At 42.4% G+C, this 26,448-nt stretch overlaps 1 protein-coding gene, 1 long non-coding RNA gene and 1 pseudogene across 3 annotated transcripts in view; 2 read left to right on the top strand and 1 right to left on the bottom strand.

Annotated features, from left to right (window-relative positions):
• The window catches only part of LOC115204169 (guanine nucleotide-binding protein G(z) subunit alpha), a 53,252-nt gene extending 45,811 nt beyond the window's left edge, over positions 1 to 7,441 (top strand). For both annotated transcript variants that reach the window (XM_029769540.1, XM_029769538.1), the window contains exon 3: positions 5,471 to 7,441. In XM_029769540.1, the coding sequence (XP_029625400.1) occupies positions 5,471 to 5,815 (345 nt within the window). In that variant the 3' untranslated portion in view covers positions 5,816 to 7,441. The remainder of the gene's footprint in view (positions 1 to 5,470) is intronic.
• Positions 7,442 to 12,133: 4,692 nt separating this feature from the next.
• Positions 12,134 to 13,140, bottom strand: LOC115202764 (uncharacterized). Its single transcript, XR_003880053.1, has 3 exons — positions 13,045 to 13,140; positions 12,754 to 12,867; positions 12,134 to 12,414 (listed from the first exon to the last, which is right to left on the bottom strand). It is a non-coding gene; the product is annotated as an uncharacterized LOC115202764 (long non-coding RNA).
• Positions 13,141 to 16,679: 3,539 nt separating this feature from the next.
• LOC115202611 (ras-related protein Rab-36-like) lies at positions 16,680 to 19,954 on the top strand (annotated as a pseudogene).
• The last annotated feature ends 6,494 nt before the right edge of the window (positions 19,955 to 26,448 follow it).

The raw sequence follows: 26,448 nt of genomic DNA, 5'->3' as shown, positions 1-26,448 counted from the left end.
AGATGCAAAAATATTGTTTTATTGTGAAACAACAAGAAATAAGACAAAAAAACAGAAAACTTCAGCGTGCATAACTATTCACCCCCCAAAGTCAATACTTTGTAGAGCTACCTTTTGCAGCAACGACAGCAGCAAGTCTCTTGGGGTATGTCTCTATAAGCTTGGCACATCTAGCCACTGGGATTTTTGCCCATTCTTCAAGGCAAAACTGCTCCAGCTCCTTCAAGTTGGATGGGTTCCGCTGGTGTACAGCAATCTTAAGTCATACCACAGATTCTCAATTGGATTGAGGTCTGGGCTTTGACTAGGCCATTCTAAGACATTTAAATGTTTCCCCTTAAACCACTCGAGTGTTGCTTTAGCAGTATGCTTAGGGTCATTGTCCTGCTGGAAGGTGAACCTCCGTCCCAGTCTCAAATCTCTGGAATACTGAAACAGGTTTCCCTCAAGAATTTCTCTGTATTTAGCGCCATCCATCATTCCTTCAATTCTGACCAGTCTCCCAGTCCCCACCATCATGCTTCATTGTGGGGATGGTGTTCTCGAGGTGATGAGAGGTGTTGGGTTTGCGCCAGACATAGCATTTTCCTTGATGGCCAAAGAGCTCAATTTTTGTCTCATCTGACCAGAGTACCTTCTTCCATATGTTTGGGGAGTCTCCCACATGCCTTTTGGCGAACACCAAACGTGTTTGCTTATTTTTTTCTTAAAGCAAATGCTTTTTTTTCTGGCCACTCTTCCATAAAGCCCCGCTCTGTGGAGTGTACGGCTTAAAGTGGTCCTATGGACAGATACTGCAATCTCCGCTGTGGAGTTTTGCAGCTCCTTCAGGGTTATCTTTGGTTTCTTTGTTGCCTCTCTGATTAATGCCCTCCATGCCTGGTCCGTGAGTTTTGGTGGGCGGCCCTCTCTTGGCAGGTTTGTTGTGGTGCCATATTCTTTCCATTTTTTTAATAATGGATTTAATGGTGCTCCGTGGGATGTTAAAATTGTTTAACCCAACCCTGATCTGTACTTCTCCACAACTTTGTCCCTGACCTGTTTGAAGGGCTCTTTGGTCTTCATGGTGCCGCATGCTTGGTGGTGCCCCTTGCTTAGTGGTGTTGCAGACTCTGGGGACTTTCAGAACAGGTGTATATATACTGAGATCATGTGACACTTACAGTAGATTGCACACAGGTGGACTTTATTTAATTAATTATGTGACTTCTGAAGGTAATTGGTTGCACCAGATCTTATTTTGGTGCTTCATAGCAAAGGGGTTGAATCCATATGCACGCACCACTTTTCAGTTTTTTTATTTTATTTTAGAATTTTTTAACAAGTAATTTTTTTCATTTCACTTCACCAATTTGGACTATTTTGTGTATGTCCATTACATGAAATACAAATACAAATACATTGATATTATAGGTTGTAATGCAACAAAGTAGGAAAAACACCAAGGGGGATGAATACCTTTGCAAGGCATTCCACTCTTGGCTTAGCTCCTGAAACACTCACCGACTATGCAAGAAAATGTAGTCAATATTTAAACATAATTTAAGATCTCAAACTCAGTTAGTCCTTGCCTCTCATAATCCACATAGAGCATTTCTACAAAGCCACCTTCATGTTTTCTCCCAACCATGCATGTATACCAGGAGTGTCAAACTCATTCCATGGATGGCCTAGTGGCTGTGGGTTGTAGTTTTTTCCTTTCAATTAAGACCTAGACAACTAGTTGAGGGGAGTATCTTACTAATCAGTGACCTTAATTCATCAATCAAGTACAAGGGAGGAGTGAAAACCCGCAGACACTCGCCCCTACGTGGAATGAGTTCGACTTGTGATGTTAAGCAACACACAGCAAAGTGCACTGTGTTGTAACCCAACACTCTTGCCTGTAAATAATAGGGGTGTCTAGCAAGCAGTAGTAGTCATGTGAGTTAGACTTTAGAGTCCTTGATGAATGTATACATTATAAATCATAATTATTAAGGTATGGAGAATGCATGGGGGACATCAATGGCAGTAAAACATTGAAACATAAAAATTACTTGTGGAACCTTCTTGAATTCAAATCATCCTGAAATTAAATGTTGTTTATAGGCTGCACATTTAGTTGAATCTTGCAGAACCCAGAGATTTTGATTGGATGTTGCAAAGAGTAGCAGCACAGTGTACAGCCAGCGAGAGGAGAGAGAACTGAGACAAGAGAGAGAGTGTATGTGTATAGAGAGCCCTTTTCTTTGAGGCTCTGCCAATTATATGGTAGTGCCATATGAAGCGAACCTTAATGAATTGAATTATGGAGGGGTGGCTCTTCACTCACTCCAGGATATATATTTACTGGAAACAAAGCATTAACACAGGGTTGAACCTCCTCATTAATACTTAAGCGTAGGCTTGTGTGTCTAGAGTGCTCAGGGAGAAGGGGCACTGCCAGGAGGCCATGGAGAGGGAGGGTGATGGTGTGTGTAGTGTCTATGGGAGGGGGAGCTTCATGCTGTGTGCTGCTACCCTGGTACCCACTCCCCTTTCCCTCCTTGCCCCTCTCCCTCAGAGAAGCTGTAACTCTTACTATGATGGAGTCGGCAGGTACGGAGTATAGAGGATCCCAAAGCACAGTGAGTGGGCTGCTGCCTTCCTCTCCACACAGCAGGGCTCTGGCGTAGAACCTCTGAGAACACGTGGAGGGCATGAGGCACTGGCTCTGACCTTATTTAGTGTACACTGCTTAGGGCCCTGAGCTCAGTCCCTATTATCAAATCAAATTGTATTTGTCACATGCGCCGAATACAACAGGTGTGGACCTTACCGTGAAATGCTTACTTACAAGCCCTTAACCAACAGTTTTAAGAAAATAGAGATAAGAAAATATTTACTATAAACTAAAGTTAAAAATGTAATATAAAAAACAATAAAAAAACAATAATGAGGCTATATACAGATGGTACCGAGTCAATGTGCGGGGGTACAGGTTAGTCGAGGTAATTTGTACAGGTAGGGGTAAAGTGACTATGCATAGATAATAAACAGCGAGTAGCAGCAGTGTAAAAACAAAGGGGGGGGGGGGGGTTCAATGCAAATAGTCCCGGTGGCCATTTGATTAATTGTTCAGCAGTCTTATGGCTTGGGGGTAGAAGCTATTAAGGAGCCTTTTGGACCTAGACTTGGCGCTCCAGTACCGCTTGCCATGCGGTAGCAGAGAGAACAATCTATGACGGGTGACTGGAGTCTTTGACCATTTTTTGGGCCTTCCTCTGACACCGCCTGGTATAGAGGTCCTGGATGGCAGGAAGCTTGGCCCCAGTGATGTACTAAGCCGTACGCACTACCCTCTGTTGCGCCTTTCGGTCGGATGCCGAGCAGTTGCCATACCAGGCGGTGATGCAACTGGCCAGGATGCTCTCGATGGTGCATCTGTATAACCTTTTGAGGATCTGGGGACCCATGCCAAATCTTTTCAGTCTTCTGAGGGGGAAAAGGTGTTGTTGTGCCCTCTTCACAACTTTCTTGGTGTGTTTGGAACAGATAGTTTGTTGGTGATGTGGACACCAAGGATGCCTACTTATACCAGAGAAAAGAGCCTGCGTCTCACGCCACTGCACCGGTTCCTGTTTGGAGAATCTCTAAGCTCCACCAAGAGCTGCTTTAGATCCATAACAAGTCCGTATATTCAGATGATTGGTTCATAGAATTTATAGTATAAAGGCATCTGAGTTTATTTGCCTAGTCCCTTAACATTGCACACATCTCTCTCTCTCTTTCTCTTTCTCTCTTTCATGATCTTGTGATTTGCTCAGAGCACCATGATATTTTGTGTAACCTTTGAAACAGCAGCCCAGTCTTCGAAATGAGCTCCTCCTTCAGTCACAAGATACTGGATACACACCACATGCCTGCAGCCTCTCCAGCCCCATACATATTTCTCTCTCTCTCTCTCTCTCTCTCTCTCACACACACACACACACACACACACACACACACACACACACACACACACACACACACACACACACACACACACACACACACACACACACACACACACACACACACAGGCACATTCTTGCAGTACGTCTACTGTTGATCATTTTAAAACTTGGGGGCTTTAATGTAATATCAGCTCTATCAGGCCTTAGGTTTTTGTTAGTCACATAGATATTGTACATCTTTGGAAAAGCATAATCCATTACTGTGCTCTACTTGCTGCATCTGTACTGATGATGTCAGTCTGATTGTTCATCTTTTCACATTTGGCTTCACCAACTGCCCAGCATGATCAGCAACTGTTTCCTTGTTATTCTTCTATAACAACTACTCTACCCAGTAATATGTGCAAATATTTTTCAGTATGCCAGTATTTTAGGGAGCTGTTAAAGTCCTCTTTGTTTTTACATTTAATGGGTTTTAGAGGTTTGAAACACAAACATTCACCAAGAGAAGACAGTTTTAGGAGAGAAATCCAACTTATCCTAGGGGTTTAGATAACGCACAGCTAACATCTCTGAGGCAGCACAAAACAAATGGGTCTTAGTCTGGTGGTAAAAAAACAAAGAACCACAAGATATGCATATGTGTCATTTAAAATAAGCCCAAAAATACAGTCTAGCAATCATAGAAAGAGAAGAGACAGTGAAGTTGTGTTTTGGGCAAAGCCAACGTCAGGCAGGCTATGCTTCTGCTTCCATGACTAAAGCTGAAGGGTTGTGTAAATATGTCATCACTGAGTATATGTTGGGCTTAAGAGATGTACTCAACCTATCGAGTCTATTCTGTCGCTTAGTCCAACTGTTCACACTGGCAATTGTTCCTGTACATGGTTAAGTTCAGAGTAACACACATGTAATACCTTTGATTTGTGATACATTTCATACTCATCTGACCTAAAAAACAAGTCTTTGATGTGTTATTTTACTGTGCATAGTTCCAGCAACTCAGTTAGTGTTTATGTGGGCAGTAACATTTCTCTACTCATGCTAAGGTTAGTGACAGAGAGGAGACATGTGCTCTGTTTTCCTGCGGGATGAGAGTTTAAGTGCAGATCTTTGTCTGACCGAGTCGTCAGTACATGCTTACACAACATAGAAGCCACACCTTTGGCTGCTTGAGTGGAAATCTGTGACGTGCAGAGCAATAGCCACAAATATTATTTTATCTACACTATAGGTTCAAAACCTGTTCTCATTTTCAATGCGTTATTGGCAACATTGTATTACATTTTTGGGCAGATATAACAGTTGAAGCAAATCATATTCACAATCAATAAAAGTGATAGATTAAATACACAAATTAATTTAACACAATCAAGGCTACAAACAGCCTGTATGTAAAATAGCATTCAAAGGATCCTGTGAGATAGCTGGTTCATTGTTTGTTGAACAGCCATTCTCCCACATGTCAATAGGCTGTGTCTCATGTCAGTACGCGAACAAAAATTCTCATCATTGACTCTTCTCTCTCCCTCCCTCCCTCCTCTCTACAGAGTCGTATGGCAGAGAGCCTGCGTCTGTTTGACTCCATCTGCAACAACAACTGGTTCACCAACACCTCACTCATCCTCTTCCTCAACAAGAAGGACCTGTTGGCCGAGAAGATCAAGCGCATCCCTTTGACCGTGTGCTTCGCCGACTACAGAGGTCAGAACACCTACGAGGAAGCAGCGGTCTACGTGCAGCGCCAGTTTGAGGACCTCAACCGCAACAAGGAGACCAAGGAGATCTACTCGCACTTCACCTGCGCCACAGACACCAGCAACATCCAGTTTGTGTTCGATGCAGTCACAGATGTGATCATCCAGAACAATCTCAAGTACATTGGGCTGTGCTAGGACTGGGGAAAGGGTGGGGGGATAGCGGGCTACTTGGCAGCAGTAGGCCCGCTCGCTACCAGGCACGGTACACACAAGGTCTGCCTGTCTGTCCGTCTCTTTGAGGAAGTGGAAGAAAGAAAAAACCTGCAAGGGGGTTGGGATTGTCAGGGACAGGCTATAGGTTCAACCGACCTGCTTGAAATGTTAGTTGAGGGTCAAAGGTCAAGATGGGATTCATCCAAGGTCAGGAAATGTGTTTGCACTGAATATATAAGTATGTAGAGACACACAAACACATATGTACACACACATCCGTATTTTTGCTCACACACAAGGACTTGGGATCAACTGTCAAGCATTTGTTTGACATGGAAACACTGGAAACTGAAGACCGTGTCCCCTACCCTCTGCCTGCCAAACTTGGGATTGAGCACTCCGAGTTCTTTACTGTCAGTTTCAAAGTTACATTTGTCTTTTTAGGTTGTTTGATTTACCTGAGTCAATGAATGCTGCTTTGCAAGAAGAATTTTGAAAATCAATAATTTCCTTTGGATTTTTCTCCCTGAAAAGGTGGGTTCACCTGGCAAGGTATAGGGAGATGACGAGTCACAGATGTCCTGAGAAAATCGTACGAGGACATGACTTACTGTATGTCACAGGGTTTCCGTCCGTAGGAGAAAACTTCCACAGTCTAAAGCTGAAGTAAAGGGTATTTATCTACACACATTGGATCTCATTTTTTGAGGGCTGAATGGCTCTTCAAGGTTATTCTGTTGGTCTTTCTTAATTTGTCAAAACCTGCCTTTTAGAGCAGGTCTCTGACTTACCAGGAGAGTGTTTCATCGAGTGTTCTCTAAGATCATTCCAGTTTCCAGCAACAAAGACTTAAAAAACAGTGCCAATTTTAGTGTAAATAAAAACAGTGCCAATTTTAGTGTAAATAAAAACAGATCCCATCAATAATATTATCTTTTGGGTTTTTATTGACAGAAACAATAAAACATGCATGATTTTGTTACTTTGGGATATTGATACATTTTTCTTTCAGATATGATTTTTTTTATTTTAGGTTTAACTAATATATTCCCCAAAAATATATATAAAAGTCAAACACTGTGTACGATTGTACAGCTGTTGTCTAAGAGGAATTTATTGAAAAGAGTTCTATAAATTGAGATTATGATGATGGGGATGGTGATGACACCAATGACAAGCTCGTTACAAACCCAGCATGAGAACATAAAGTGGGTGGAGGGAGGATTAAAGGAGAAAAGTTAAGACTGCAAAAAATATGAATTAAAAAAACAAACGTTTCAGTTTAATCCTCCTTGCGTTGTCTATGTGGACGTTGTTATACAGTGGGTTTGATGTGTAAATATGCTGTAAGGTTCACCATAAAAAAAGATCAATAAAGGGTTGAGTTAGGATACAGTGAGAGAGAGAGAACGTGAAAGCGAGAGAGAGAGAGAGAGAGGGATGAAAGCCCCGCTCTACTCTCCAACCCTCAACTTTTCAGCGAAGAGGATGATGTGCAAACTCAGCTAAGGGCTTCAGGCTTGACTTTACAGGATGTCCAGTTCAACAAAAAACAGCCAATTTAGAAGAACTATAAAAAATAATAAAAAATAAAATGAATTATGCAAATCCTGGTTGTGCAGAGAATGTGTTTTTGGGTGGTGGTCATGGGCAGGGTGGGAGTATACAGGGAATAACATGCAGCTATGTTTCAGATCTGCATGAGAAATGTTTCCACAAATATCATTCCAGACAGTGTGGCTGATGAAGCACTTATGCCACTAATTCTAATCTCACACCACGCTCCCACTATTTCCCTCCATAAAGTATTTTCCAATTTGTGAGTGGGACATGCAGTTCCTAAATCATCTCTCTCTCTTCTCTCCTAAATAACCCTAAAAAGAGCCTGTTCTTTTCTGGGCCACCATGCTGCACTACCAGGGAGGGACACATAATTAACACACAATTAGAGTAGGCAATTCAATTACTGGTAAATTGATTTATGTAATGAGAATTGTGTTGCAGCAGAGACGTGACGGGGTGGCAGAGGTGATTAGGATGACCACACATTCCACTCTAATTAGAGCACAAACCCTGTATGACCTTTTCCTACTGCAAATGGTTACACAGGTCACTGTTTGGCCAGCCACAGAGCCTCCTGCTTATTTAGAATGTATAGCAGAATCTATGCATTATTGCTTCATTAAGTTAGCTTGCATGGAATGATCGACGTGACTGAGTAAAAACAAAGGACAGTGTCTGTCAGAGCCGTGTCGGATTACTCAATCTCAACCCTGACCTGCTGACCCTGTAGCTGGACCTGGTTTTAATCTTGTTGACATCTACGCCTCAGAGAGAGAGCGAGAGTGAGAGATCCACCAAGACTCATATTTTGTGAGTATGGTTATGGTGTAATAGTAACAGTAACAATGGGCATTTGTTTGAGTTGTAAAATGTAAATGAATTCCAGTGAAAAGAAAGCAAAGGCCTGCTAAAATCATACCTGGTGGCTGTCATGAGGAGTGATCCCAACTAAGAGACTACAGAATACTTTTGAATTACTGGAAGGGAGGTGAATTTAAAGACATATGGAGAGCAAACAGACTTAAAACCGTCAATGTTTCAATCATTCATCCATCATGGAAATATCATTTCAAAAGCTTCAGTACAAAATATATCTTACATCACATGGCAGAGGCAATAACCACTGAGGTGCTGTGGACACAGTATGTTTTTTAATGTTGTTGGTGGGTGAAGTGGAAACTATGTGGAACAAAGCAAGCAGCAGCCATACATGGAAACAAGTTTTGCACTCACAAAATTGTTAGGAATTATAACATTGAGGGCCAGAGCAATGTTTCTGGAGCATGCTTTGTGTTTCCACCAGAAATGCTCTTAAGGCATCTACTGGTGTTGAAATGCATTGTGTGCTCACTTGTAAAGCAAATGGCTTTATCTCTATTTGCTTTGTATCTTCTTGCTGTAACTCAGTGGGATCACAACTCAATTTTTATAGATTTTTGTGCAATTTGCAGCCTATGACAGACACCTCAAAAGACTCCAGTCGATTTTGTCAAGTGTATTAGTAATAGACGGTGACTGAAGATGCCCTTTGCCAACAGAGGTGTTGAACATACACAATATTTTGATAAAACAAACAATGACAGGCCCAAATTCCACACTGAAAGTCAGAGAGGACATGTGAATGTCTATTCAAACGTCATCATTCAGCACAACTGTAATATGATCCTCTGCTAAAGGGCTTAACTGTCATATTTGTCTTGTCTCTGTCACTGAAAGGCTCAAATGGCTTCGCAACAGGATCGGATGAATGTCAGGGAGGTGAGGGGTGCAATTAAGCCTCCTACACTGTTTTACAGTCAATCACTATTGATCAGGGATGAAATGGAATTACACCTTGGGTGAGAAGGAGCTATTAACTCACATGCACTCGGGTTAGTGCCATTAAAAGGACATTAGTTGGCACACGGTGGCAGACAGTGATCCTGTTAAGACTTCCCTCTCAGGCACCAGGCCTGGGACCTATTTGACAGGACCTATTTGACAATCCTTTATAATTATAAGATAGGGGGATAATGTTTTATGTAGGTAGTATGTGGGGGAAAATCCAACCTGTTTTGCATGACACAGCAGTATGCATGGATGGCTCTGTATCTGGATCTATGCTGCCTCCCTGTGGGTGAGAGTGGAACGTGCAGCAGCAGTGACAGATTCACAGCATACTGAGAAAGAAGACACCTGTCTGAAAACAGAGGTGGGATATTATTTCATAAATATATCTAACATTGCCCACTCCCCACCAGCCAGATAATTGCCCACTTCAGACAGTGCTTAACCAGAGAGGCCTCTACATGTCTCCCCCTGAGACTTTTCCAGCTGATGAGAGACTCTCTGTAGCCAATCAATTCTTAATGAGAAAGAGGAATTAAGCCTCTAGAGCTATCGATCATTTCAATGATTGGTCTTATTCACTTCCATCACACAGACAGTATCATCTGCAGTAATTTGGAGGACCTTGGCAATCAGTTTCATTTTTCTCTGTATACTTTTGAGAGCTTGTGTGTTCAACCATACTAACTAGAGAAGAAAGAGTGGGACCGCTGTTCTTACTAAAGAATAAAAACTAAACACATACTTCAGTTTCATTACTGTAACTTTCCAGGATTTCTCATCATAGTATAGATGGAATAGACTGCAGCTGGTTGCACATAGCCCTATACCCCCTTCATAGAAGCTAGCTGCCTTTAGCGCCTACTGATGAAGGTATCTTCTTCCGGGGGGCCTTTTGTTAAGAGCCACTACGCTCGGTATGAATGTGAACACGGTTGCCCATTCATAGAAGCGAACTACCTTTACCGCCTGTTGATGAAGGTATCTTCTTCCCGGAGGCCTTTTGTTAAGAGCCCCGACGCTGTTTCTAGAACCGTATAGCAATTGAGAATCGATTCACGTTAAGATGGAGTATTTGGCTGTTTTGGCTGCCAGAGCGAGTCTACCTCTGAAGAGAACATCGGTAGCCTCACCTGCACTCTTTAAAGGCCCAGTGCAGTCAAAAACGTAATTTTCAAGTGTTTCATATATATTTTCACACTATGAGGTTGGGATAATACTGTTAAATTGTGAAAATTATGATAAATGCCCTTTAAGTGTAAGAGCTGTTTGAAACAGCTTATTTTGGTAGGACGAAGTTTTGACCTTCCATGGGGACACCACCATGTGGTAAATTAGTTTATAGACCAATAAGAAAGAGAGTTCCAAACCTCTCTGTCAATAACAGCTAACTTTCAGTTTCCCCATCCCCACTCAGACCACTCCCAGACAGCCCAAGCAAAAATCACAGTAAGGTGATCGCTCCGCCATTTCCTGTTTGCAAAAATTCTACTAGTTCGCCTAATTTCAGTTTATGTGACAAAACAAGCAAGTACAATGTAGAGAATCATTGTACCATCTAAACCGCTGTGAAATATATTTTCCATAATAAAAAATATTGTATATTCAGCTGTTTGAAGCTGGTGTAAAAAAACAAAAGTAAAAGATGCAAAAACAAAACTTAAGATAGATGAAGCATAGGAATAGCGCACATAGAACAGATCTACTGCTTCTTAGACTTCCTTTCAATGAGAATGAAAGATCACTAACTCACATTTCTATGTGAATTTGGTCAGTTCGCCCAAAAAGTTACATATTGCAGCTTTAATTGTTACCCAGAAAGGATTTGATATTGAAATAAAAAAGGGCTGCGTTGTGATTTAGAATTCTTCATTATTCTAGCTATGGGAACACCCAAAACATGTTGTTGGTTGGAATGGCCATATGCGGTAGATATGCAGGTAACTGCCAAAATAAAGGAAATATGAACATAAAGTGTCTTATGGGCCACCACAAGCCAGAACAGCTTCAATGCACCTTGTCATAGATTTTACAAGTGTCTTGAACTCTATTGGAGGGATGTGACACCATTCTTCCTCAAGAAATTACATCATTTGGTGTTTTGTTGATGGTGGTGGAAAATGCTGTTCAATGGCGAACGTGCATAAAAATGGCAGAATTCAGATATGATATCATTGTTTTAGCACTATCCACTGACTTTTATAACAACGTTTTTTATCAAATTGCTTGTGTCTTGAAGCAAAAATTGGGATCATATATACTCTGCTAATGACCATACAAAAAAAGACTCACAGAGAACAATGTACAATTAAGCAAACTAGCAAAATGAGGAATTTGTGATAAGTGCATGGGGGCTGCCGTCTTTATGCACCTCTGCTAAAAGTTTGAGATCAAGTGACTGAGATGGCCATGGCATAGGACCTTAGAGGCTCCCGAGTGATGCAGCAGTCTAAGGCACTGCATCTCAGTGCCAGAGGCGTCACCACAGTCCCTGGTTTGAATCCAGGCCCTATCACATCCTGCCGTCCCATTGGGCGGTGCACATGGGGGGTGGCAGGCAGCCTAGTGGTTAGAGCATTGGGCCAGTAACCAAAAGGTTGCTGGATCAAATCCCAGAGCTGACAAGGTAAACATCTGTTGTTCTACCCCTGAGCAAGGCAGTTAACCCCCTATTCCCCAGGTGCTAATGTTGATTAAGGAAGCCCCCTGCACCTCTCTGATTCAGAAGGGATGGGTTAAATACAGAAGACACATTTCAGTTGAATGCATTCAGTTGCACAACTGATTAGGTACCCCCCTTTCCCAATTGGCCCAGCATTGTCTGGGTTTGGCTGGGGTAGGCCATCATTGTAAATAAGAATTTGTTCTTAACTGACTTGCCTAGTTAAATAAATAAAAAAGTACAGTCAATGCTTATGAACTTAAGTTTTTTATGTGAATTTCCATATCATTGACACTAACAAAAGGGTTGAATTGTTCAGCAACATGTGCAGTGAACATGGCTTTGATGATGAAAGGTACATCATATATTTGTCATCTCCCTATCAGGCCACTGCATTCTGTGACATGGGCTTGGATGGTGACACACATCTTCTTCAAGCTTCCTGACTGAATTCTGGGGTCTTCAGTGGTTCCGGAAGCAAGGCCCTTACCTGGGAGTACAGCAACAGTCTCTCTGTCTCGCAGTCATTCTGTCAACACACAGTATATTGTATGTAACCACTCAAATTCATACAAACTGCTATGGACGCAAGCGCCGACTTATATTCACTTTGTCCCATTCTTTAATCTTGTCTGGGATATAGGTGAGAAACCTGTATGATATATATTAATACAAATGTATTCACTGTAGACATGACACTTGAATTTATTTTAGACCTTTTAAATCATAAACTCTAAGTATATTTGTCTGGATGTTTAAGTAATCACAAAAGTTAGTAAAAATGTAAAGACCAACATGACAAACATGCTATGAAAAAGTTTGTGTTTTGTTATCTTAAAATAAAACAATGTAAATGAGTTGTTCATACAAAACTATTGCATTTGGTCATCCCCAAAATGTGGCCGTTGAAAGCCTGCGGATAGCTGACAACAGGGTGGCAGGTTTGATGCTGCTCCAGAGTTCCAGAGTCCAGCAGTCTCACCTGGAGGAAAGGGGGATGGACACATGTTAGTTTTGATTAAAGTCTGGGAAACTTACAGGGAGGAGAGAGCATGAGTTGGAGTGAGTACAGTAAATCCAATCCCCCCATTGGCCCTGGATAATATGCTAGCATCACACAAGCAGACTACCATAGTATACCATTATGAGTGGTGCTTACTTCTCTGTGCTCTGGGGAGATGGCAGGAAGTTGGTCAGAATGCTCTGGAGGTCCTTGGAACAGGCTGTCTCTGTAGCACCTAGATAAATGGATAGATCTAGTGAGCACTTTTTTTTTCTTAAAAAAAAAAACATTTATATATATATATATTTTTTAGCCCTTTTTTCTCCCCAATTTTGTGGTATCCAATTGGTATGTAGTGAGTGTACTTGAAAGAGAGTGCCCTCACTCCATGACCTACCACTGGTCTAGGGCCTCCTGCCTTGCCTTCTTATCGTAGTCTCTTTGACAGGGAGTTACTCCAGGAGTAGACCATTGTATTAGTTCTTGAAATGGTATAATACGATGTAAAGGAAAAAATGATATCATGACTTAATGGCATGGAGTGCTCCATGTTCCTGCTGATTGCAAGCCTCAACCTGGATGAATGATTCATGCCTGTAAATGAGCGGTCATCACTAGTTACCACAGCCATAACGTCATACATCCTGCCTACTTCTCCAATTTCTCTTCTTAAAATTTGATTTTAAACCTAAGCCTAACCTAAGCACACTGATAAACGTATACCTAACCTTGAAATTAAGACCAAAAAGTAACAGTTTGTTTTCATGATTTTTTACGATTTGGCCAAAAAATATACACTGCATTTTGTGATAATGGTTATGACAAATTACATGGAATCCATGTGAATTTATAGATAAGCTATTATTGATATTATGGCACCACGTATCATTTCACTAACAATTGCAACCTCGACTTATTCCATAATGACATCAACGACAACATGCTCCATCAACACCATTATCCCAGAAACTCTAGACCCACTCCAATTTGCATACCGCCCCAACAGATCCACAGATGATGCAATCTCTATTGCACTCCACACTGCTCTTTCCCACCTGGACAAAAAGGAACACCTATGTGAGAATGCTATTCATTGACTACAGCTCAGCGTTCAACACCATAGTGCCCTCGAAGCCCATCAATATGCTAAGGACCCTGGGACTAAACACCTCCCTCTGCAACTGAATCCTGGACTTCTTGACAGGCCGCCCCCAGGTGGTAAGGGTAGGTAACAACACATCTGCCACGCTGATCCTCAACACAGGGGCCCCTCAGGGGTGTGTGCTCAGTCCCCTCCTGTACTCCCTGTTCACTCATGACTGCACGGCCAGGCACGACTCCAACACCATCATAATGGCACAACACCAAGTTCGCCGATGACACAACAGTGGTAGGTCTAATCACCAACAACAACGAGACAGCCTATAGGGAGGAGGTCAGAGATCAAGACAAAGGAGATGATTGTGGACTACAGGAAAAAGAGGACTGAGCACGCCCCCATTGTCATTGACAGGGCTGCAGTGGAGCAGGTCGAGAGCTTGAAGTTCCTTGGTGTCCACATCACCAACAAACTAACATGGTCCAAGCACACCAAGACAGTCGTGAAGAGGGCACGACAAAACCTATTTCCTCTCAGGAGACTGAAAAGATTTGGCATGGGTCCTCAGATCCTCAAAAGGTTCTACACCTGCACCAACGAGAGCATCCTGACTGGTTGCATCACTGCCTGGTATGGCAACTGCTCGGCCTCCAACTGCAAGGCACTACAGAGGGTAGTGCGAACGGCCCAGTACATCACTGGGGCCAAGCTTCCTGCCATCCAGGACCTCTATACCAGGCTGTGTCAGAGGAAGGCCCTAAAAATTGTCAAAGACTCCAGCCACCCTAGTAATAGACTGTTCTCTCTGCTACCGCATGGCAAGCTGTACCGGAGCGCCAAGTCTAGGTCCAAGAGGCTTCTAAACAGCTTCTACCCCCAAGCAATAAGACTCCTGAACACCTAATCAAATGGCTACCCAGACTATTTGCATTGCCCCCCCCCATTATTTTACACCACTGCTACTCTCTGTTGTCATCATCTATGCATAGTCACTTTAATTTACATTTAAGTCATTTAGCAGACGCTCTTATCCAGAGCGACTTACAAATTGATGCATTCACCTTATGATATCCAGTGGAACAACCAGTTTACAATAGTGCATCTAAGTCTTTTAAAGGGAGAGGGGGGGTTAGAAGGATTACTTTATCCTATCCTAGGTATTCCTTAAAGAGGTGGGGTTTCAGGTGTCTACCTTCATGTACATATTACCTCAACTAACCGGTGCCCCCGCACATTGACTCTGTACCCGTACCCCCCTGTATATAGTCTCGCTATTGTTATTTTACTGCTGCTCTTTAATTACTTGTTACTTTTATTTCTTATTCTTATCCTTTTTTTAAACTGCATTGTTGGTTAGGGGCTCGTCAGTAAGTATTTTACTATAAGGTCTACAACTGTTGTATTTGGCGAATGTGACTAATAACATTTGATTTGACTATAGTTAGCTGCTAGCTTAGCCAGATGCAGCCAGTGAGGCTGGGATAATTTTGCAGCCAAACTGCTTCAAATAGGGTGATTAGCCTAGGTAGCTAGCTAGCTAAATGAAAGTATCGACTATTGCTTAATTCAGAAAGTAGGCTTCACCTCCGAGTTACATCTGTAGGCAATAGCTTGCTAGCTAGCGGGATCTAGCTAATGTGAGCTAGCTTGCATTGTTTCTGACATGCCACAGTCCTGCTTACTTTACATCTGACAGATATGTAACTACTGTAGCTAGCTAGATAATAATGGTTTATGATAATTGCAGTTCATTATCTAGCACTTAGCTGGCTAACCAACTATGCAGTTATAAAAGACACTCACTCTGTAACTTACCATACTTTTCTGACCAACTAGACATAGTCACAGAAATAAGGGTGTTGAGGCTGCTGCAGCTTTAAGATTTCCCTTCACTGGAACTATGGAGCCTAGCCTGAACCATGAAAAACAGCCACAGACAATTATTCCTCCTCCACCAAACTTTACAGTTGGCACTATGCATTCAGGCAGGCAGCGTTCTCCTGGCATCTGCCAAACCCAGATTCGACTGCCAGATGGTGAAGCGGGATTCATCACTCCAGAGAAAGCATTTTCACTCCTCCAGAGTCCAATGGCGGCGAGGTTCACAACCCTCCAGCCGACGCTTCGCTTGCGCACGGTGTTCTTAGGCTTTTGTGCGGCTGTCGGCCATGGAAACCCATTTTATGAAGCTCCCGACGATCAGTTCTTGTGCTGACGTTGCTTCCAGAGGCAGTTTGGAACTCGGCAGTGAGTGTTGCAACCGAGGACAGACTTAGCGGTCCCATTCTGTGAGCTTGTGTGGCCTACCACTTAGCTCCAAAGCCATTGTTGATCCGTTTCCACTTCAATAACAGAACTTAGAGTTGACCAGGGCAGCTCTAGCAGGGCAGAAATTTGACAAACTGACTTTTTCCAAGGTGGCATCCTATGACAGTGCCACGTTGAAAGTCACTGAGCTTTTCAGTAAGGCCATTCTACTGCCAATGTTTTGTTGTTTATCTTTTGAGATTGCATGGCTGGGTGCTCGATTTTATACACCTCACGTAAATCCACAAATTTGAAGGGGTGTCCACATACTTTTGTATATATAGTGTAGCTATTCAGTACGTTGCAGTAGTCATGGCCAGGATTCTCGTTCACAGGTTGATCATCGCACAGCCCTACCATAATGCAGGAGATAAGGTACGGGATGATGCACTTCCCATCACCTGTGAGCAGAGACACGGTCATATCCAAATTCCCAAAGGTACCTAAACAACACACCATCAGCCTGCTACCAGCCAACTGGCCATCTGGACCAACTCAAAGCTACCATAGTGTTTTAGTGGCTCGGGAAAGCCGCACTGGCGTATACCCCCCTCAGTGCTGCAAAGGCTTCAGAGGATGTGGCAAGACAGACATATTCCCAATACGCAATGATTTAGCTACATAGGAATACTTTCCCCCACAGTCTCTTGGCGCCTTTTCAAAATTAAATTAAATTAAAAGTTCAGTGGAGTTTAAGTGACATTTTATAATGCTGGATATGAGAAGGGCTTTTACAGTGATGCCAACAAGAATAAATGGAACACCGAGACTTCAGAGACAGCTGGTATTTTCATGGAACACAATAAGAAATGCCATCAGCATGTCAGATGGACGCTCATAACAAGATCAATGTCAGTGCTGCATTATTGTTTTCATTACAGATACCAAATAATGCATAAACTCTTCTGTGTGATCGCACGTCATTGAGAGCGATGTGGGTTAACGTCGATGCTACAGTTGTTTCCAGTGTTATACTCTACAGGCCTGTCTGCAGATGGAGGACTGGAATACTCAGGCAAAGGTTGTTTGTAAAGACAGTGCCAACAGGCATCAGGGGTGAGTTGCCTCGTTAGGTGAATTGTTTGATTAAAGTCTGACTGATTCACTGATTAATTAATATTGGATATATCTGGAAAAGCAACAGTGGTTTCAGATGTTAAATATTTCCTTCAAAGCAGTGGTTGTTGGTGATCTGAATGTGGGCAAGACCTGCCTAATCAACCAGTAAAGTATTCAGCTTTTGACCAGACTACTTGGGGTGGCAGGTAGCCTAGTGGTTAGAGCGTTGGCCTAGTAACCGGAATCCCCGAGCTGACAAGGTAAAAATCTGTTATTCGGCCCCCGAACAAGGCAGTTAACCCACTAGGCTGTCATTGAAAATAATAATTTGTTCTTAACTGACTTGCCTAGTTAAATAAAGATGCAACATTTCATCTTCCTTTTAGGTGGTAAACATCCTCCTAACATGCTTGTATATTCTGTGCTGCACTTTCAAGTTCTCAAAGATGTATTTACCAGAAACTACAAGGCCACCATTGGAGGTGACTTTGAGATTGAGAGCTTTGAGCTCTCAGGAGCTCCATTCTCCCTTCAGATGTGAAAGAGGGTCAGGGTCTGGTTTGATTTTGTGCCTTATTATTTGATTAGAGACGTTATACTTATTTACTTGTATGCAGGTAATCATTTTTTTCCCCTCCTCTACATAGCTGGGACACAGATGGCCAGGAAAATTTAAAATACATCGCTTCAGCATACTACAGAGGAGTTCAGGGTAAAACCGAGACAGCCAGTGAAATACCTTTGTAGAGTAGAATATGGAAACCCTGGGGGGTTCACTGTTACCGTTTGACATGGCAGACATTAAGACCCTGCAGCACACACGGTAAGTTTATTTAATAGATTATAAAATCAAGAGTGAGCACAATACAAAGATAAATCTGAACGATCAAAGTCAAATTGTATCTCAAATTAAATGTCTATTTATCTCTCACAGGTAATGGCTAGAGGAGGCCATGAGAGAGAATGAACCTGGCTTGTGTTAGGTTTTCCTGGTTGGAACCAAGAGTGACCTACTTGTGAGTGCACATACCTGTACATGGTTCTTGTTAGGTAGATAGGCTACTGTAAATAGATATTGTAGAAAGGCACACATGCACTTCCCTACGTATTTATTTGTACAGTGAAGCTAGAACGTTTAATTTAGCTCTATACTCCAGCATTTTGGATTTATTTTGGATTTGTTTTATATGAGGTGACAGTTCAGAATATCAGCTTTATTTGAGGATATTTTCGTACATACAGTGAGCTCCAAAAGTAATTGGGACAGTGACAATGAATTCCACTCTGTATCAGAGAATTCTACTGGAGAACTTCAGTCTAAAGCATAGTTGGGTCATGCGGCAAGACAATGATCCAAAACACACAACCAAGATTACATGAAAATGGGTAAAAAGCAACAAATTTGAAGTTCTGGAATGGCCTAGTCAAAGTCCAGACCTAATCTCAATTGAGATGTTGTGGCAGGACTTGAAACGAGCAGTTCATTGTTGAAAACCCACAAATGTCACAGAGTTAAAGCAGTTCTGCATTCAAGAGTGGGCCAAAATTCCTCCACAGTGATGTGAGACAATGATCCACAACTAAAGGAAGCATGTAGTTGTAGTCATTGTAGCTAAAGGTGTCACAACCAGTTATTGTGTAAGGGGGCAATTACTTTTTCACACGGGAATTGGGTGTTGCATAACTTTGTTAATTAAACAAAACAGGTTCCCTCTAATATTAGGTTTTGGTTGAAGATCTGATAAAATGTAGTATAAAAAATATGCAAATAAAGAGAAAATATGAAAAGGGGTAAATACTTTTTCACTGTATGCGTATTAAAGTATTTTAAAGTTTTGTATTTGGTCCCATATTCATAGCACGCAATGATCAAACTTGTGACTCTACGAACTTGTTGGATGCATTTGCTGTTTGTTTTGTTTGTGTTTCAGATTATTGTGTGCCCAACAGAAATTAATGGTAAATAATGTATTGTATAATTTTGGGGTCACTTTTATTGTAAATAAGAATAGAATATGTTTCTAAACACTTATACATCAATGTGGATCCTACCATGATTACAGATAACGTCCAATTAGAGGACACAGGGGATACCCATGTCAGAGAAGATTGGAAGGGGAGAGGGAGATGGGTAGAAAAATGATGAAAGTGGATTTCAAAAGGGGAAAGAACTGTGACTGACACGAGCCTCCATATCTGTCTTAACTGGTATCATTCGTACGTGCCTCACTGTCTAGAATGGACACACAAGAGTCTATTATAGAGCCTTTATAATCATAATTTAGTTCTGCCATTTTGGGATGTAATGTATCAACATGCTTGATTTTAATATGGTCATCAATGACCTTTATTTAATGCATTGTATTTTATGAATTCACAGTATTTTGTCTAATTTTGGAAATTAGGGTGGATTTCAGACTATTTTGTATTTGAAGTGGTTTGATGGTTGTTTTATGTAATCGATTATCATGTATTGTAATGTGTAGCCCTAACATTCTGCAGCTGAAAATGTGAAATGTATTGTGTATTTGTGTTATTACTCCTAACCTCGTCCCTAAGCTGAATTACTACTGCTCAGAGATAGAGCCGGCTGCTGGGTGAGATTATTTTGATAAGTAAAGTTCTCTATTTTTGTATGGGTCTCCATAGTGTAACATCTACATGTCTCAGTTCCTTTTACTGGATGGATCTTACTTTAGAAAATGCTACAGTGCTTTTTACAAAAGACAATCACCTCAACGGAGGACGGGTTCAATATACTGCTTGGACCGCCATACGCATCTCTCCAAACACAGAATAAACTGCAAACAAAAAAATATATTACTGCAGTGGCATAACTTTCTATATATCGGTCAAATTTGAATGAACAAATACTGATACAGAGAAACAAGCATAACTTCTGAGCAGATTTGACCCAAAACAATTGCTCAAGACAGCATGGTCCCCAAAATGGTCGCCTTCAAACAGAAACACACCAATGATTTGTTTTGAAGCCACCGTGCCTCCATCTTGGCACTCCCGCACTGTTGTAAAAAATATTTTGGAAGCTATAAAAATGCATTTCTTAATGTCTACATTTGTTTTTGCCATGTTTATTCTATAACAGACAATGTAATGCATACTTTTAAGTTATATTATGTGAGCTAAACAAAAACAAAAATAAAATGTTTTATAAAAAAATCATTAAAGTTCTATTTTTTGAAAGTAGTAATGTTACTGTCCCTACTACAACAACAAAAATACTTAAATACATGTTATTTTATCCTTAAAATTACATTACATTTAAATACTGTAAAATTCCATTCATTCCTATGGAGGACTCCCTCTTCTGGGGAGTGCCAATGTGGCCGAGCGGTGACTTCAAAGCCTCTGATTGGCCAATACATAGCATCAGCAATACAGGATCTATATACAATGAGATCCAAAAGTATTGGGACAGTGACACATTTTTAGTTGTTTTGGCTCGGTACTCTAGCACTTTGTATTTGAAAGGATACAATGACTATGCGGTTAAAATGCATACTGTCAGCTTTAATTTGAGGGGTATTTTCATCGATATCAGGTGAACTGTTTAGAAAATACAGCACCTTTTGTACATAGTCCACCCTATTTTAGGGGACCAAAAGTATTGGGACGAATTCACTTAAAGTATATGTATATTAAAGTAATCCTAAGTTTTGTATTGGTCCCATATACCTAGCATGCAATGATTTTTACCTTTATTTAACTAGGCAAGTCAGTTAAGAACAAATTCTTATTTACAATGATGGCCTAGGAAGAGTGGGTTAACTGCCTTGTTCAGGGGCAGAACAGCTTTTTACCTTGTCAGCTCAGGGATTTGATCTAGCAACCTTTCAGTTACTGGCCCAACGCTCTAACCATGAGGCTACCTGCCGCCCCAATTACATAAAACTATACAAACTTGTTGGATTCATTTGCTGTTTGTTTTGGTTGTGTTTCAGATTATTTTGTGCCCAATATAAATTAATGGTAAATAATGTATTGTGTCATTTTGGAGTCACATTTATTTAAAAAAAGAATAGAATAGATTTATTAACACTTCTACATTAATGTGCATGCTCCTATGATTATGGATAGTTCTGAATGAATCGTGAATAACGATGAGTGAGAAAGTTACAGACACACAAATATCACACCCCCAAGACATACTAACCTCTCACCATGACAGTAATAGGGAGGTTAGCATTTTGGGGGGTATGATATTTGTGTGTCTAACTATCTCAGTCATCAATATTCACGATTCATTCAGAACTATCCTGCTAGGTAGCAGAATCCACCGCAGCCATTTTGGATTGGCAGTGTCAGCCATTCAGGTCCTGTCTTGTCAACACAAAGTGCCATTCCATAATGGCTGCTGTGGCTACTGCTAGCTAGCATGAGGATGAAAAGGACCATTTTCCGGAGAAACTAGCAGTCTTTCCATCATCTCGGTGTAACAGTTGGGATAATGGGACAATTCGGAGTACAACACATTTCTCATCCCTGGATTGAGGTACATTTTCCGAGACATACAGTGCATTCAGAAAGTATTTAGACCCCTTAACTTTTTACACATTTTGTTACGTTACAGCCATATTCTAAAATTGATTAAAACTACACACAAAACGAAAATAGGTTTTTAGAACTTTTTGCAAATGTATAAAAAACAAAAACAGAAATACCTTATTTACATAAGTACTTTTATTTAACCTTTATTTAACTAGGCAAGTCAGTTAACAAAAAAATCTTATTAACAATGACGGCCTACCCCAGCTAAACCCTCCCCTAACCCGGACGACGCTGGGCCAATTGTGCACTGCTCTATGGGACTCCCAGTCACGGCCGGTTGTGATACAGCCCGGGATTGAACCAGGGTCTGTAGTGACACCTCTAGCACTGCATTGCAGTGCCTTAGACCGCTGTGCAACTAGGGAGCCCACACCTGTCTGTGATAGATCTAGGAGGGGCTATGTATAAAATCCCAAATGTAGGCAGCATCCTGTCAGCATAGGAGGCAGATTAAACCACAGGATGAAAAACCCAGAGATCATCAACAGGAAAATAAGGGAAGGAGAGAAAGGTGGGGAAGGAGAAAGGGAAACAAAATCAAAGCAAAACCCCATAATAATGAAGCAGATATAAACCCTGTCAAACAAACATTCCATACATTCCAAAACCAAAACGCACACAAAATGCCCCAATTGAGCACCCGTTTACCCAAGACAGAAAGCCCTTGATCATTGTGTTCTTTTCAAACCCACATAAAGGCACCCACCTTACGACAGCTGTCCACATTTGTAGTGGTCGTGAAGACAGTGGAAGACTCATTGGTGGCAGCTGAGGGTTTCCCCTGTTGTTGCTGCTCCTCCAGAGTCCTGCAGACAGGAAACGCATGATCATTGTGAGACCAGTACCTTCAATGTCAGATACCCTGTGCTGCTAATAGTTTAGAAGGTTCCACGCAAAGCACACAGACAGGACAACTCTACTCACTTCTGGTTCTGCTGGAACTTGAGGAGAGCAAAAAGTGGAACTGCATTTCTTAGTCAGAGGGGGCACTACAGGCTCGATGGCTAGGGAGAGGACCAGTCACCTGCAAACCCTTCATTGCTGCTCCTTTCTACAGACAGAATGAGGGGAAGACAATATGACAGGAAGCTCAAAATCTAAAACAGTTTAACAACATTGGCATAGAATTATTATTTATAGCAGAGTCAGTTTTTCCTCTGAGACTGGGTTTGCAAGACTGCTCAATCACATAATTTGAGTTGATATTTTGAGTTTTTGTATTTTTTACTTCCTAAACTTATTCTGAGTAAGACAGCATTTTAGGGTGTTACCCTGATGATCCTGTCGGAGCGATGGCGTCTGTGGATATGGTTGAGTCCCTCCAGGAAGTAGATGAAGCTGTCCAGCAGGGCCCACTCCCTGGTGCCCTCTCTGCCCGCTCCCTCCCTGTAGATGTCCCAGTGCCCCTTCCCATCCACCACACATCTCGCCCCGCCGGCCGGCAGTAGCAGGAAGCGGGTCCGCCAGAACTTCAAATCAAATGTTATTTGTCACATACACATGGTTAGCAAATGTTAATGCGAGTATAGCGAAATGCTTGTGCTTCTAGTTCTGACAGTGCAGTAATATCTAACAAGTAATCTAACAATTACCCAACAACTACCTAATAAACACAAATCTAAAGGGGTGAATGAGAATATGTACTTGTAAGTATATAGATGAGGATGGCCGAGCGGCATAGTAAATACAGTACATGTGATATGAGTAATGTAAGATATGTAAACATTATTAAAGTGGCATTATTTAGATTGCATTGTATAAAGTGACTAGTGATCCATTTATTAAAGTGGCCAGTGATTGGGTCTCAATGTTGGCAGCAGCCTCTCTGAGTTAGTGATTGCTATTTAGCAGTCTGATGGTCTTGAGATAGAAGCTGTTTTTCAGTCTCTCGGTCCCAGCTTTGATGCACCTGTACTGACTTCACCTGGTTGATGTCTTTGATGATCTTTTTGGCCTTTCCGTGACATCAGGTGCTGTAGGTGTCATGGAGGACAGGTAGTTTGCACCCGGTGATGCGTTGTGCAGACCGCACCACCCTCTGGAGAGTCTTGCGGTTGAGGGCGGCGCAGTTCCCGTACCAGGCTGTGATACAGCCCGACAGGATGCTCTTGATTGTGCATCTGTACAAGTTTGTCAGGGTTTTGGGTGACAAGCCAAATTTCTTCAGCCTCCTGAAGTTGAAGAGGCGCTGTTGCGCCTTCACCACACTACCTGTGTGAGTGGACCACTTCAGTTTGTCTGTGATGTGTACGCCGAGGAACTTAAAACTTTCCACTGCTGTCCCTTCAATGTGGATGGGGTGGTGCTCCCTCTGCTGTTTCCTGAAGTCCATGATCATCTCCTTTGTTTTGTTGATGTTGAGTGAGAGGTTGTTTTCCTGATACCACACTCCGAGTGCCCTCACCTCCTCCCTGTAGGCTGTCTCGTCGTTGTTGGTAATCAAGCCCACTATTGTTGTGTCGTCTGCAAACTTGATGATTGAGTTGGAGGCGTGCATGGCCACGCAGTCGTGGGTGAACAGGGAGTACAGGAGGGGGCTGAGCACACACCCTTGTGGGGCCCCAGTGTTGAGGGTCAGTGAAGTGGAGATGTTATTTCCTACCTTCACCACCTGGGGCGGCCCGTCAGAAAGTTCAGGACCCAATTGCACAGGGTGGGGTTGAGACCCAGGGCCTCCAGCTTGATGATGAGCTTGGAGGGTACTATGGTGTTGAATGCTGAGCTGTAGTCAATGAACAGCATTCTTACATAGGTATTCCTTTTGTCCAGGTGGGATAGACAGTGTGCAGTGTGATGGCGATTGCGTCGTCTGTGGACCTGTTGGGGCGGTATGCAAACTGAAGTGGGTCTAGGGTGGCCTGTAAGGCGGAGGTGATATGATCCTTGACTAGTCTCTCAAAGCACTTCATGATGACAGAAGTGAGTGCTACGGGCGGTAGTAATTTAGTTCAGTTACCTTTGCCTTCTTGGGTACAGGAACAATGGTAGCCATCTTGAAGCATGTGGGGACAACAGACTGGGATAGGGAGCGATTGAATAGGTCCGGTAACACGCCAACCAGATGGTCTGCGCATGCTTTGAGGACGCGGCTAGGGATGCCGTCTGGGCCAGCGGCCTTGCGCGGGTTAACACATTTAAATGTTTTACTCACATCAGCCATGGAGAAGGAGGGGGGGGGGTGCAGTCCTTGTTAGCGGACCGCGACAGTGGCACTGTATTATCCTCAAGTCGGGCAAAGAAGGTGTTTAGTTTGTCTGGAAGCGTGACGTCAGTGTCTGTGATGTGGCTGGATTTCTTTTTGTAGTCCGTGATTTCCTGTAAACCCTGCCACATACGTCTTGTGTCTGAGCCGTTGAATTGTGACTCCACCTTGTCCCTGTACTGGCATTTCGCTTGTTTGATTGCCTCACGGAGGGAATAGCTACACTGTTTATATTCAGACATATTTCCAGACCTCTTTCCATGGTTAAATGCGGTGGATCGTGCTTTCAGTTTTGCGCTAATGCCGCCATCCATCCACGGTTTTTGGTTTAGGTATTTTTTAATAGTTCAACATCTCCAATGCACTTCTTTATAAAACTCACTCACCAAGTCAGCGTATAGGCCAATGTTGGTCTGAAGCTGACCTATAACATATTCCAGTCCGCGTGATCAAAACAATCTTGAAGTGTGGCTTCCGATTGGTCGGATCAGCATTGAATGGTTCTCGTCACTGGTACATCCTGTTTGATTTTCGGCCTATAAGATGGAAGGAGCAAGATGGTGCCATGGACGGATATGCCGAAGGGAGGGCGTTGTATGTTTCGCGCAAGTTAGAGTAGCAGTGGTCGAGGTTATTGCTCATACGTGTAGCGCAATCAATATGCTGGAGGAATTTAGGTAGACTTCTTCTCAAATTTGCTTTGTTAAAATCCCCAGCTACAATTAATGCAGCCTCAGGATGTATGGTTTCCAGTTTGCATATAGTCCAGTGAAGCTCCTTGATGGCCGTCTTGGTGTCTGCTTGAGGAGGAATGTACACAGCTGTGACTATAACTGACGAGAATTCTCTTGGTAGGAAAAATGGCCGGCACTTGATTGTATGGAATTATAGATCGGGTGAGCAGAAGGACTTGAGTTCCTGTATGTTGTTATGATCACACCATGAGTCGTTAATCATAAAGCATACACCCCCGCCCTTCCTTTTCCCACAGAGGTATTTATCGCTGTCGGCGCGATGCATGGAGAAGCCCGGTAGCTGAACCGATTCTGACAACATATCCAGAGAGAGCCATGTTTCCGTGAAACAGAGAATGTTACAATCTCTGATGTCTCTCTGGAAGGCAACCCTTGCTCGAATGTCGTCTACCTTGTTGTCAAGAGACTGGACTTTGGCTAGTAGTATACTCAGGAGCTTTGTGCGATGTGCACGTCTTCGGAGCCTGGCCAGGTGGCCGCTTCGTCTGCGGTGTCGTTGTTTTGGATCACCTACTGGAATTAGCTCCATTGTACTGGGTGGTGGTCCGAACAGAGGATCCGCTTCGGGA

This window comes from Salmo trutta, chromosome 12, assembly GCF_901001165.1.
Source record: "Salmo trutta chromosome 12, fSalTru1.1, whole genome shotgun sequence".
Taxonomy (NCBI): domain Eukaryota; kingdom Metazoa; phylum Chordata; class Actinopteri; order Salmoniformes; family Salmonidae; genus Salmo; species Salmo trutta.
This window is presented reverse-complemented; position numbering and strand designations above follow the sequence as displayed.